Source organism: Euprymna scolopes, chromosome 3 (assembly GCF_053919585.1).
Source record: "Euprymna scolopes isolate OS-2025 chromosome 3, ASM5391958v1, whole genome shotgun sequence".
NCBI lineage: Eukaryota > Metazoa > Mollusca > Cephalopoda > Sepiida > Sepiolidae > Euprymna > Euprymna scolopes.
The window spans coordinates 125,740,504-125,754,041 of record NC_136484.1 but is presented as its reverse complement, the minus strand read 5'-3'; the positions used below and the strand labels follow the sequence as shown (position 1 = coordinate 125,754,041).

At 29.7% G+C, this 13,538-nt stretch overlaps 1 protein-coding gene across 2 annotated transcripts in view; it reads left to right on the top strand.

Moving 5' to 3' along the window:
• Positions 1–6,736, top strand: part of LOC145258606 (DNA excision repair protein ERCC-1-like) — a 108,036-nt gene extending 101,300 nt beyond the window's left edge. For both annotated transcript variants that reach the window (XM_080116622.1, XM_080116623.1), the window contains exon 11: positions 5,481–6,736. In XM_080116622.1, coding sequence (XP_079972748.1) covers positions 5,481–5,527 — 47 coding nt within the window. In that variant the 3' untranslated portion in view covers positions 5,528–6,736. The remainder of the gene's footprint in view (positions 1–5,480) is intronic.
• The last annotated feature ends 6,802 nt before the right edge of the window (positions 6,737–13,538 follow it).

Here is a 13,538-nt window from a genome sequence, read left to right as displayed (position 1 = left end):
TGAACGCACTCCTATCTTATCAATCTTATCAAAGAACCTACTGTTGATTTTATATGCCAAACACTTCTGCAGTGATAAAACTCCTGAAGTACACTTGTGATGCTAGGCTGTATAAGGATGTTAACTATTCCTTCTTTAATCAAATTTTTTTGATTATTGATTTTCAATATTTATTGAAGGTATTCTGATACAAAACCTATCTAAGAACACTCCTAGATACATAAAGTAGATTTGTGTGAAATTAAAAAAAATCTGCCCAGGCATTTTGGAGTCCATAAGGAACAAACTCACACGTGCACATGCAAAGTGCCTTTTATATATATGTAGAGATAGAGATTCTGCTTTGTCCTTTCTTAGTTAGTCCATTCTTTACACTTTGAAAAATTCCAAATCCAATTTTTGAAGTCCAAATTGCTTCAAAAATGGCCAAATTCATGAAAAAAAGGCCAAATTCGTGAAAAAAAGGCCAATCTGGTAACTCTGGACAAGAATATGAGAATAACCTTCCTTTGATGTAGCCTCATTTTCGAATATCATTATAATAATAATGACCATTGTTGTAATGGTATGAGAAAGAAAATCATAATTTTGATGTGCAACATTCCTTCACTAAAGAAAGAAGTCAGCAAAATGTTATGGAAAAAAGGAACATTTGAAAGAAACAGGGCAAAAAAATAACATTGTCTGCCATGAGGTGCTTGACTGAAGGAGTAAATTAAAGACTGTCTTTTAGAATGTGATTTTATTATTTGTATTGAACTATGTAGCACAATATTACTTTCTAAGTATTTATTAATACTTATAAATTTATCTCATTTGGGTCAGTTCTATATTTAAAATACAATGGACACTATTTTCATAGAAATGTTAATAAACTCATGTTTACTGCGTGTTATTAGTTTTTCTGTCCAAAATATTAATATTTTTCACTATCCAGAAAAATGCCAGCTTTATCCAAACATATCTGTTGATTAAATATATTTTTCATTTCATCGAATTTCCACAGATCCTGCTAGTATATTAATTTTCTTTAATAGTCTGTCTTTTCCTTAAAGTGTTCATATAGGAAAGACAAAAATAGAAATTTCTTGTATGAACACCTAAAAAAAAAAGACATTTATTTTTACCGATGAGATCTTTGTTATTAATAACTACTAATCAAAACATTGTCATGTCAGTGAAGCAAAACCTGTACATATCTCTATAAATAAATATTAATATAAATAGCTCTATTTGTTATTGAGTATTATTATATAAATCCTTTGGATATTCTTGGGATTTCATCATATGAATACATTGCTAATATGGGCTACTATATATATATATATATATATATATATATATATATATATATATTTTAGCAAAAGTACCCGTCGTTGACTAGGTTCAAAAACAGCCTACAGAAAATGGACTCTGATTTATGAAAGTGTTATAGGTTATGAAAAGGAAGGGTTGTAAATAGATAGCTTCGAATTTGGGGGTATCAAAACCTAAGCAAAATATGATGAAAGTAAAAATAAAATAGATAAACCCTATAATTTATTATACCATACCTGTTCACACTGAAACACTTATTACAATATTCTGTGGATCTATATTAAAAAACCTTGTTAAACTTTGTGACATATTTCCATTCTATGGAGGTCAGGCGCGAACGAACACCCCATAATTTTATTATACCATATTTCTTCAAACTGAAACATAATTATCAAAGTATACTTACACAGATAGATATGAAAAGTATTTATTAAAGTTTGTGCATATTTCCATTCTATGGAGGCCAGGCGCAAACGCAGACACCACAATTTTATCATACCATCCCTATTTAAGTTAAAACATACTTATCAAAGTATTCTTATGTACATCTATATCAAAAACACTTGTAAATGTTTTTTTATTAATTTTTAAATTTTTTATTTCCATACTTTGTGGACCAGGCGCGAACGCAGACCCCACAATTTTAATGAACCACTGTTCTGCCAGATCAAACATACCCATTCCTGTGTCTTGATACATCTCCTATCGTTATATGTAATCAGTTTTTTAAAATAGTCAACCATATAGGAGCCTATTCGTGTCCAGACACACACACACACACACACACACACACACACACACACATAAGAGAAAGAAAATTAAAACTGTAAATTGAAATTTACAATCAAAATTTACTGTTCAACTGAATACTCCACAAAAACAATTTACAAAGTCCTTATTCCACGGAGTTTCAAAGAATGTTATTCTTGCTGTTCTTCTCATCAGAGGACAGAAAGAAATCAGCAAATTATATTTGAAGCAATGCTAGAAATTGATTATGGGATTAAGTGAAACTGAAATTTATTATAGTCTTAAATTGCCAAGAAAAACAAGTGAAAAAATGTTGGATATATAAAAAAAATATAAAAACAAACCGCGCTTAATATTTCAGTTTGCATGAAGATTCTCTCCGGGTAATCCGAAAGGCATAAATAAATCTTTAGAGAGAATGAAGTCCAAAATTAAATCCAGTGTGATGTTAATAGTCATAGTCCGGTTGGAAAGATTTCAAAGCAGCTTAAATAATGGAAATTGTTTTTTTCGGACAGTGCAGTAGTACAAAGAAAAGTTGATCTCTAGCCAAGTGGGGTTGAAAAATAAAAAGAACAGAAAAACAGCATGTCATCTTTCATTGCTGGCTTAATTAGAAAATTATATGAAATTAAATTAGAATATATATATATATATATATATATATATATATATATATATATATATATATATATATATATATATATATATATTAATCAGGTCGTCCAGCATTGCACGGTTGTAAGATATGCTTAAATATATTTTAATTTATGCAGATTTCGTATTTATCATTATATAGAGTAAATTTTCTGTCAAGTTTTATATTTTTATATTTTACCCATTATGTAGTAGTGATTTCAAAAGTTTAAAAGCAGTGCTTGTAAAACAAACACAGGGATGATCGACAGTGCAGACCTTATTAAATTAGAAATTCTTTTTGTTACCCTATCCAAAAGAGAGAGAGAGGCTAATGTTTGGTACACCAATCCAGATGTGGTAAAAAAAAGCACAGACGAATGGTGGCTTTGTGTTAAATATCTCATTCAATAGTGCCTACAAAATTCCTGTTTATTTATTTTTTACCATCATTGAATTACTAGGTATGGGCAAAAATAGACGAATAAAGATGGAGGACCTAGTTTTGAAAGCCGATTTATCATAATATTTTTTGTATTGAAGCCCAAAATTACAGCCAATCGAAACGCTGTTTCAAAATGAGGTCATGATATTAAAAGGAGGTAGGGGTGCCAGTTTTCTTTTTTCTCCCAGACATGCATCCATACATTCCTATCCTGAACGTTTGGTTTGTATCATTTTTATCATTTTTTAATTTAATTATTTTTTTATGTTTTAGTTTTTAAATTAACTTTTTAAAAATTATTGTTCAAGATTATATAAAAATTATGTCACGGCGAAAGTTTTATATTCATGCGAACAAGGAAATTATTAAAATCTTACATATAAAAATATAAAAATTATGCAAAATCTGTAATTTAAAAAAAAAGTAGAAATATTTTGGCTATTATAATTTTTTTGTGTGAAAATATTAAATAAACAATGCTTAATTCAATGGTAATATCAGTAGTTTGAGAAAGTAGTTTTTTTTTTTTTAGTGATATTGAATTCATTAATACGGACTTTAGGGGCTTTTTTCGTAATGTTCTTGTAAAAATTAAATAATTAAAAAAAATATTTTATAATTTATGATGCATTATTTTCATTAAAAAAAACCCCCATAACTTTAGTAAAAGTATTTTTTGTTTGAACAAAATAATACATTTTGACTAAGATTTAAATAAAAATAATGGGTTCATTATATTCCGTGATCATTATTTTATAAATACTGAAAATGTAATTAAAATTGTTTAACTTCCTGATTTTTGGTGAATTTTTAAGTAAAGGGAGGGGTCAAAATGTTTATACATTTTGAGCATCGGCATTCGTTTTACACATACCTATGAATTACATCTTAAAATTTGATCTTTCAACTTGTTCCAAATATATATATATATATATATATATATATATATATATATATATATATATATATAATGATTGTATCGATTGGTTTCCTAGATGTTAATCCGATGAAACTCATGTGATTATTAAAGAGTGCTCAATGCAGGACAGAGCTGGTATATAATCTGTTTATTATACAAACATTATTAGTTACCATAGGCATACATGTTTCAGTGGAATCCCAATTCAAGGATAACACCTCATTAGACCAAAAAATATTGATTCTTTTTTTGGTCTGATGAGGTGTTATCATTGAATTGGAATTCAACTGAAACATGTATGCACATATGTAACAAATAATGTTTTATAATAAACAGACTATATATATATATATATATATATATATATATATATATATATATATATATATATATATATATATATATAATTACTTTTTTATCTTAAATAAGGCATATTGCCACTTGGAAAGTAAGGAGCTATTATTTGGAATCATGTCTGACTGGGGACTGTGGAGAGTTGCACAGCAAGATGTCTATTCACATTACATCTAACAGGTTAGTACAGCCAGAGAAACAAGAAATAGGGAGAGAATTCCAAAGTGTAGAAATCTGAGGGAAGAAACTATTAGATCAGAAGGCTTTCCAGCATCTAAAGACCTCAACAGTGAAGAGGTGGGATTTTGCTTCTTGTTGGGTTAGTCGAGAATATGTACATCAGGGAGGCACAAGTGCTATGAGTTCATTAGATCACATTCCATTAAAGTACTTGTAATGTTTTACAGGAATGCAACACTGTGTTGATGGGACAGAGGCTGGGGTTTGGTTGACAGTGTGGGACCTATTAGATTCGAGACTCTTTTTTAGACCCTGTCTAAAAGTGAGAGATTAGTAGTAGATGCTCCAGCTCAGATGTGGCAATAATATTCCACGCATGGACGAATTGTGGCTTTTTAAAGATATAGGATGCTCTCTGGTATGATTAATTTTTTAGCATGGTAGTAAGAGCCTACGTTCTTCGCAGCAGCTGTGGTAATGTTCCGATTTATGCTGCCTGTAATTGCAAGTATTATTCTATTAGCAAAAAATTCAATCGGTTTAGATCTAGTTTTTTATATCTGTTTTGACAATAACTTTTCAGAAAATTTTAAAAAAATCCTTTACCATATTTAGAAATGTGATTAATTAGTACAAAGCTGTTAATTAAATCACCTTATATGTTTTTTATCTTATTTTTTAAAAACCACTCTCTGTTAAATGCAATCTTTTACTCTTTATATTAGGGTTTGTTTTTTTTTTTGCAAATTTTTTTCCTTGGTCTTTATTTTAGAACTTCTCATAACAGAACACACACACACACACAAACATATATATGTATTTACATCCATAAATAAAATGAGCTAAATAATTTTCTTTCTTTTTTTCTTTTTATTTTAGCCGAAGATGGAAGTCCAAAGAAATCCAAGAAAACAGCATCTTCATAACCAAGGAAGGAAACAGATTGGCTTTTGTCGATAAAAGCAATAGAAAAATCAAATATGAGTCTCATTATGGAGTTGTCATACTTCACTGGTTGATATCGCAAAATATTTATCAATAAAAGACAAAAATGTGCCAATATCACTGAATCTTAACACTAAAATGAAAGATAAGACATATCATAATTATTTTAATCATATGTATTCATGTATTTCATTTTCAAACCAATCGCCAAAATTCTGTCCATTCAAGTAACATCCATAAGAAAAGCTAATAAATAAGATGTACATGAGTGATCTCTGAGCTATCATAACACATTGTAATTTTCAGTGAGAACTATTGATCTGAGCAATGTTATTGCTATATTAAAAGCTGAGCAACTTTATTGCTATATTAAAATCTGAGCAACTTTATTGCTATATTAAAATCTGAGCAACCCATTTGTTATATTAAAATCCAAATGACTGCAGTTATTTTTTTAAAATTTGAGCATCTGCAATATTAATTATGATCTGATAACAATGGCTATGTTAAAATAAAAAAAAAATAACTATGATTACTATATTAATATAATGAGTGACTGCAATTGTGATGTTCCAATTCAAGCAACAATTATGATATTGATATCTGAGGAACTACAGGATCCATATTAGAATCCATATAAATCCCTGGTGCTACCAGATAAGGCTATCTGAAGATACCGGCTTCTTGATCCAATATGCACCAAACATTGATATTATTATTTTTTTTACTTTTCCTTTGTAAAACTTATGTTCTGCAAAGCCAAAAATAAGAACGACATAAAATAACCAAACCAAACCATATGAATAAATATTTGAAGATATAAAGAACTTGAAGTATGAATTTTTTTTTTTACCAAAATGACTGGACTTGGCATTAAATAACCTGAAAACAAAACAACCACACCAAACAATATGAATAAATATTTGCAGATGTAAAAAACTTAAAGCATGAAATTATTACCAAATTAACTGGATTTGGCATTAAATAATCTCAAAAGGGTTGATATACTATAAAATAAAACAGCCAAATCATGTGTATCATTACAAAAAATAAAGTTTTTAAGCTACGTTCTCAGCTGCGTTTGCAAATTTGTTTTTTGTAGTTTCTTTCTTAAAAATAGTTGCCTTGAAAATGTTAATGATGAACACTTTGCTTTATTTATAAATAAAATCATGCTATCGCTTCTTGTATATATTTGTGTTTCTTTTGCTTACAATGTGATTTACACTTTTTATTTTTATTTAATCGATTTTTTTTATTGAAATCAAAATTGAAATAGCATAAAATACTACAATAAAATTAAAAAAAAAAATAAAGTATTACAACAAAATTAAAAAAAAATTCCCTTTAAAAATAAATTACAAATATATTTTCATTCTTTCCCTTATAAAAGAAAAAAAAAAAAAAGAACTAGCTCAATATCTTCTGCCTGTACAAGCACAGTAGAATCCTGGGAATCATCTGGAAGGACCACGTCTCAAACAACAGTGTCCTTGATTAGGTGAACATCCCAAACATACTGACTCAATTTTGTGAAATTCTCACTCTATATAGAGCCAATAAGTGTTTTATTATTAACATTAGCAGCAGTAGTATGATTATAATTGATATTCTTATTAAACACCTGTCATTCCAAAGGTGCTTCATAGCAAAGATCCAATTTGGAACTTGTAAGTGCTTTTTTTTCTTTCTTTTTTTTTTTTTACAAGGTAGTCACCATTTGTCAAGGCCCAGAAGCCACTCAGGGATAAGGGTTATCGCGTGTACAGTAATCAATGGGATAGTATCGTAGTATTAGTATTAATAGTAGTTGTAATAGTAACTATAGTATTTATTTACTTTTTTTTTTACTAATCGATCACAGCTAAAAGCAACTCAAGGATACAGGTTATTGTCATGGATAGATTGCCAGTTGGATGATAATGAATATTATAAGTGGATTCAAAATTAATGGAATGAATAAAATTTGATTTATAGCCTTGTGATTTTTAGGAAGCAATCTTATGGAAATATTATCATGTTGATTCTGTTATGTCAGCAGTGATTCATGCCAGATGCTATTGAGTTTTTAAAATATAATTTATCCACTGACACGTGTTTTGTCGTCTACAACTCGTCAGAGTGGCTGAATCTAGCGAGATTCAAAATTGGGACCCCCATGGAAAGAAACCTAAACCTCTACCACTGTTCCATCTAGTGCGACTGCTGGGTATCGTGATTTTTTTTTATGTAGATGTTATTTATTTATTTTTGTTCGCTGTACATTTTGAATGAATTCAATTACGTAAAGTAAGTACATTTTTACCTAAATCGTTGCTATCATTGAAGATATTTCTGTTCTGGCTGCTGCTGCTGATGGTATTCACACCTCAAAAAGAAACATCACCATCATAGTAGCTGCTGATGGCTTTGATAGTTGTGCTAACTATCGTGGTTGGTAAGGTCCTTCACTGATTTCAGCCAAGTCAGATCTGTTGTGTTGAATTATTGTTGCATATATGCAGGCTCAGAACAACCTTTTGGTAAAAGAGCACCTGGTCTTTTTATAATTGTTCATAAAATATTTTTATGCTTATATTTTTATTCTCATTTATTGAAACAGAACCAGTGTAATATATCTAGGTTGTCAGCAATGAGAAAGCAATCACATTGCAACTGTATAAAATACTAACTGGACCCATCCCGATATTGTCAAGTTGTCGGTCATTGTTCAATGTTATGAGCATAAATAATCTTTGCTTGCAAGATGTAAGAGGCTATTGTGAATTAGGAACCATGTCTACAGGAAGGCTCTAAGAAGGGGGTTGAGCAGCAAGATGTCTGTTCACATTACATTTGAACTTCTGCATACTTGTATAGTTAGGGAAACAAGAAAACAGGGTGGAAATTACAACGTCTGACAGTTTGAAGGAAGAAGTTATTAGTCTAAAAGGCTTTCTGGTATCAGGAGAACCTCTACAATGAAGGTGTGGGATTTTGCTGCTTCTCGGATTAGTCATAGTCTTTATTCCAGGGGGCCAACAATGCTACAAGTTTATGGAAGCACATTCCATTAATGTACTTGTAAAACACACACAGAGATGTGATATTGTGATGATAGGTTGGATCTTGTTGGACAGTGCAGAACTTTTTAGATTAGAAACACTCTGTCGAATAGAGAAGGACTAATGGTTGATGCACCTGCCTATATTTGGTGGCTTTGTAGATATATAGGATACTGTTTTGTGTTATTATTTTTCTAGCATGGTAGAGGGAGCCCACCTCATTTGCAGCGGCTTTGGCGATGCCTTCTATGTGTTTGTTTTAATTCATGTTACAAGTTGAGAAGTTTGAATTATGAATTGTCAAAATCACTGGACAAATGGTGGGATCATTCTACCGCACCAGAAAATATCTGACTTCTAACACAATCCTCTACCTGTACGAGAACTAAATACGTCCTAAGATGGAGTACGGTTTTACAGAAGAAAATTATTTTATCGTCTCTTGTGATATAGTAGAAGTACTTTGAATTTGTGAGATGGGGATTGATAATTTGTATTATTGCATCGGGAGGTGCCAGTCGTGAAGTGAATAACGACACAGATTAACAACCTGGGTGGTCCAAGTTCGAATCCAGGTCGTTAAATAACATTTATTGTAACCTTCACATTGCCCATCCCATAAGTACTCATTGTCTTTCTAGAACAGATTCTGACTAGAAAAATATTGAGGAAACCAATGTTTTTGAAATAAACTGAATTGTAATACATTAATTTGTTGCAAACGACATGACGGAAGGCAGATAAAATAAACATAGGCTAGGCTGAATAAAACATCGATTTGGTAGATGCATTACTATTTGAGTCTAACATGGAAAGTCCAATCCACTTAATTTTAAAGATTAGATATAAGTCTTTACTAGTTAACTTTACTTGTTCATGATGTTAAGCTTTTTCTTTGATAATATTATTAGCTGAACATCTACAAGACCATGTAAAAAGGATGAGTAGGATGTTATTGTCAGAGGCCAGGCAGTTGGAATTGTCCTTTTGTTTTTATTTTTGTATCCTGACGTTATCTGCTAGCGTGTCTTAATGTGAAATACATTCACGCCTTACATGATTCAGGATGTCTCCTGATTTTGTTCGAAATTTGTTTAGAATTTTGTATTATTCTTCGAATCAGCTATTTGTTCCTCAACTCACTTGATTTTCTTTCTAAATCAGCCAACATTTGAATCAACTTAGTCTGGCACCGGTCCAAATCAAGGTCTGCTTTTGTCATATGAGCGGTAGCTGTTGAAGTGAACACTTCCGTTTGTGTTTTAAAATAAGTTCTGACAGCTTACAACGGGATTAGTTTTTCTTCCTACATAATCTTTAAAAGAAAAAGGGGAAAATATAAATAAAAGATTAAAAAAAGAAATTGTACCAGCCCCCCCCCCAAAAAAAGGAACCAAAAAACAAACAAACAAGCAAACAAACAAACAAGCAAACAAAACAAAAATAAATGGACAAATAAACACAACAAAACATGGAAATTATCGACAATCAATAATTTTCTTACACAATTAAACTGTGAAAATTTCCTACGCAACCATTTCTCTCACGTCTTGCACATGAAAACTTAATTATTTTCTTTAAGGGAATCGATTGTCGTTTTTGTTCTGGCGTACAATAGCTTGGATGATCCATTTCCTGACAAATAAACAAATAAAAAAAGCCCCCCCCCCAAAAAAAAACACATTGTATTAAAAAAAAAAAAAAAATTAAATAGATATTTTTCTTCTTGCCTTCATAAATAAAAGTTGGTTGGCTGAACAGATCACGTAGTGAATTTGGAATTACCGCCCTCAAAATTTAATTGTACCAGATTTTCTATTTCTTAAACATCGAACTTACAAACATGAATTGGAAATCATCACTGTTCGACTAGAAGCTCATCTTCTCTCAACATCTCTTTATTTCCACATGTCACCAAAATGGAATGCGAAAATGTTCTTATACATTTCAAACACATTTTAAATACATTTTAAATATTTTACATTTTTAATACTTTCTGAAGAGGACGCTTCACAGAACATCTGAAACGCGTTAAAAACTATTTCAGTGATTTAAAAACATTATTGCAATGATCTAAATATTAAAAATAAAAATTAAAAATAAAAATACATACTAATTGTTGGTGACCTCACTCATTTACATATACATCTTTCTCTCATTGGAATCTCTCAACGCATTATATATTTATATATATTTCATTGTTAGTTACAATTATTTCAAGACCATTTGGATAAATTCAAACATTATGTCGATTGAAAATTTTCACAAGAACACACACACACATTAGAGCATGGATTTTTCTGAAATACTCAGAATAAACAAATAGAACCAATGTGTATAAACTAGTCACAAAAAAAATAAAAATAAAATTAATAAAGTTAAGGAACGAAATAGAAACTCTATGTTTTTTTTTTTAATGCAAATGTTTTAAAAATAAATTCATTCAATATTTAGTGAACATCCCTTTATTCTTTATGACCTCACTGCATCTTCGACCACAAGACTGGATTAGTTTCTTGCAAAATTCAGGATTTATCTTTTCCCACTCTTCCTTCAATAAATCCTACAAATGATTTTGATTTTGGGGATTCCTCGTCTATGCTCTTTCTCCAATCATTTTCCAAACATTTTCTATCGCATTCAGATCCGGACTCTGCGCTGGCCAGTCCATTACTCTTATTTCTTCTTCCTCGAGGTAACTTATCACTTGTTTAGCTTTATGGCAAGGGGCGTTATCTTGCATAAAAATGCTTGGCTGATTAGGTGAAAGGCGTAAGCTTACAATGACATGTTGTTGAAGGAGCTGCTTATAAGTCTCCGTATTAACCTTACCATAGATTCGAACTAGAGGGCCAACTCCTTCCGAGGATATCATACCCCACACCATTACACTTCCTCCTCAGAATTTAAGTGTCTTTTTAACACATTTGGAGGATAATCGTCCACCTGCTTTATGCCGTACATGCTTCTTTCCATCAGATCAAAACAAATTGAACTTGGATTCATCGCTGAAGTGAACCTTAGCCCATTGTTCATCAGTCCAGACGACATGCTCATGGGCAAACTTCAAACGGCTATTTTTGTTGCTCTTGGAGATCAAGGGTTTAGATACTGGCACCCTGGCCTGCAATCCGGCAACTGCTAACCGTCGAGAAACAGTTTTTCCAGATATATTTTTCCCAGTCTGTTCATTAAAATCACGAGAAATTGATGTTGCGGATTTGAATCGGTCACTAAGAGCCTGCCTTACCATAATCCTATCTTCTCTTTGAGACGTTTTAGAGGGTCTGCCGGTTTTAGGGGATGCTTCTAATGTATTTTAATTCTTATATCAAGCTATCACACGATGAACAACACTTTTTGATCTTCGAACGATATTAGAAATTGTTGAAATTGATTTCTTTTCTTTGTAATTGTCTAAAATTAATTTTTTTTCTTGGAGAGGCAGAGTTTTGCGAGTCGGTGCCGCCATTTTTCTTTGTTGTGCTTATCAGCAGTTCCAATATTAAAAACTAGCTATTTTTATGTAAAGTTTAGTCTCTTAAAAATAAATTTTCTATTTCGTTCCTTAACTTTTGGCCAGGATAAATCCACAGATATAATTTTAAACTAAAATATTTCTCAATATTGAATTGTAATTTTTTTTTTTACTAGTTTATACACATTGGTTCTATTTGTTTATTCTGAGTATTTTAGAAAAATCCATATATATATATATATATATATATATATATATATATATATATATATATATATATATATAATTATATATATATATATATAGTTATATATATATAGTTATATATATATATAACTATATATATAACTATATATATATATATAGTTATATATATATATAACTATATATATATAACTATATATATATATAACTATATATATATATATATAGTTATATATATATAGTTATATATATATATATATAACTATATATATATATAACTATATATATAACTATATATATATATAACTATATATATATATAACTATATATATATATATATATATAGTTATATATATATATAGTTATATATATATATATTGTTATATATATATATAGTTATATATATATATATATATATATATATATATATATATATATATATATATATATATATATATATGGATTTTTCTAAAATACTCAGAATAAACAAATAGAACCAATGTGTATAAACTAGTAAAAAAAAAAAATTACGATTCAATATATATATATATATATATAATTACGATTCAATATATATATATATATATATATATATATATATATATATATATATATATATATATATATATATATATATATATTTCGGCAGAAGAGATACAAAGAGAAGAAACTATTCTCCGGATATTGAGCACTGGAAAGAAAACTCCCCGACCCGCCAAAAATAAATAATTAAAAATAAATCATTACTACTGTTGTTTAAAAAAAAAAATCAACGCATGCCCGTGCGATCGCAAAAAAAAAAAAATAGGCAGGATTGAACCTGGAACGCGAATGAAGGAAAAAAAAAAGTAACTTAAGAACTGTTTTACCCACTGTCCTAAGAAAATTCACAATTTTGTGAACTTAAAAAATAACGTTTATAAAGATTAATGCGTGCGTTTTTTTTTTTTTTAATTTTTTGTAAGGGCACTTTTTCACTGGCATTTTTTTTTGTAAATAAAAGAAATTTTTGATTTGCATTTTTTTTGCAGTGGGGGGGCTTTTTCGATTTGATTTTTTTTTGAGAGGGGGGGACTTGTTTTTAAAAGTGTGTGCTTCAAATTCAAACTTAAGTTTGAATTCGCATCAGTCAAAGATTCTGTAGTATTTTTTTAGGACGTGACCTAGCGTCGTTTAACCTCCCCAAATGAAAATCTCCCCAAAAATTAATTCTAAAAACAATTAAATGAAATTTTTCGTCATTTTATGTTTCTAATATAATCTCTC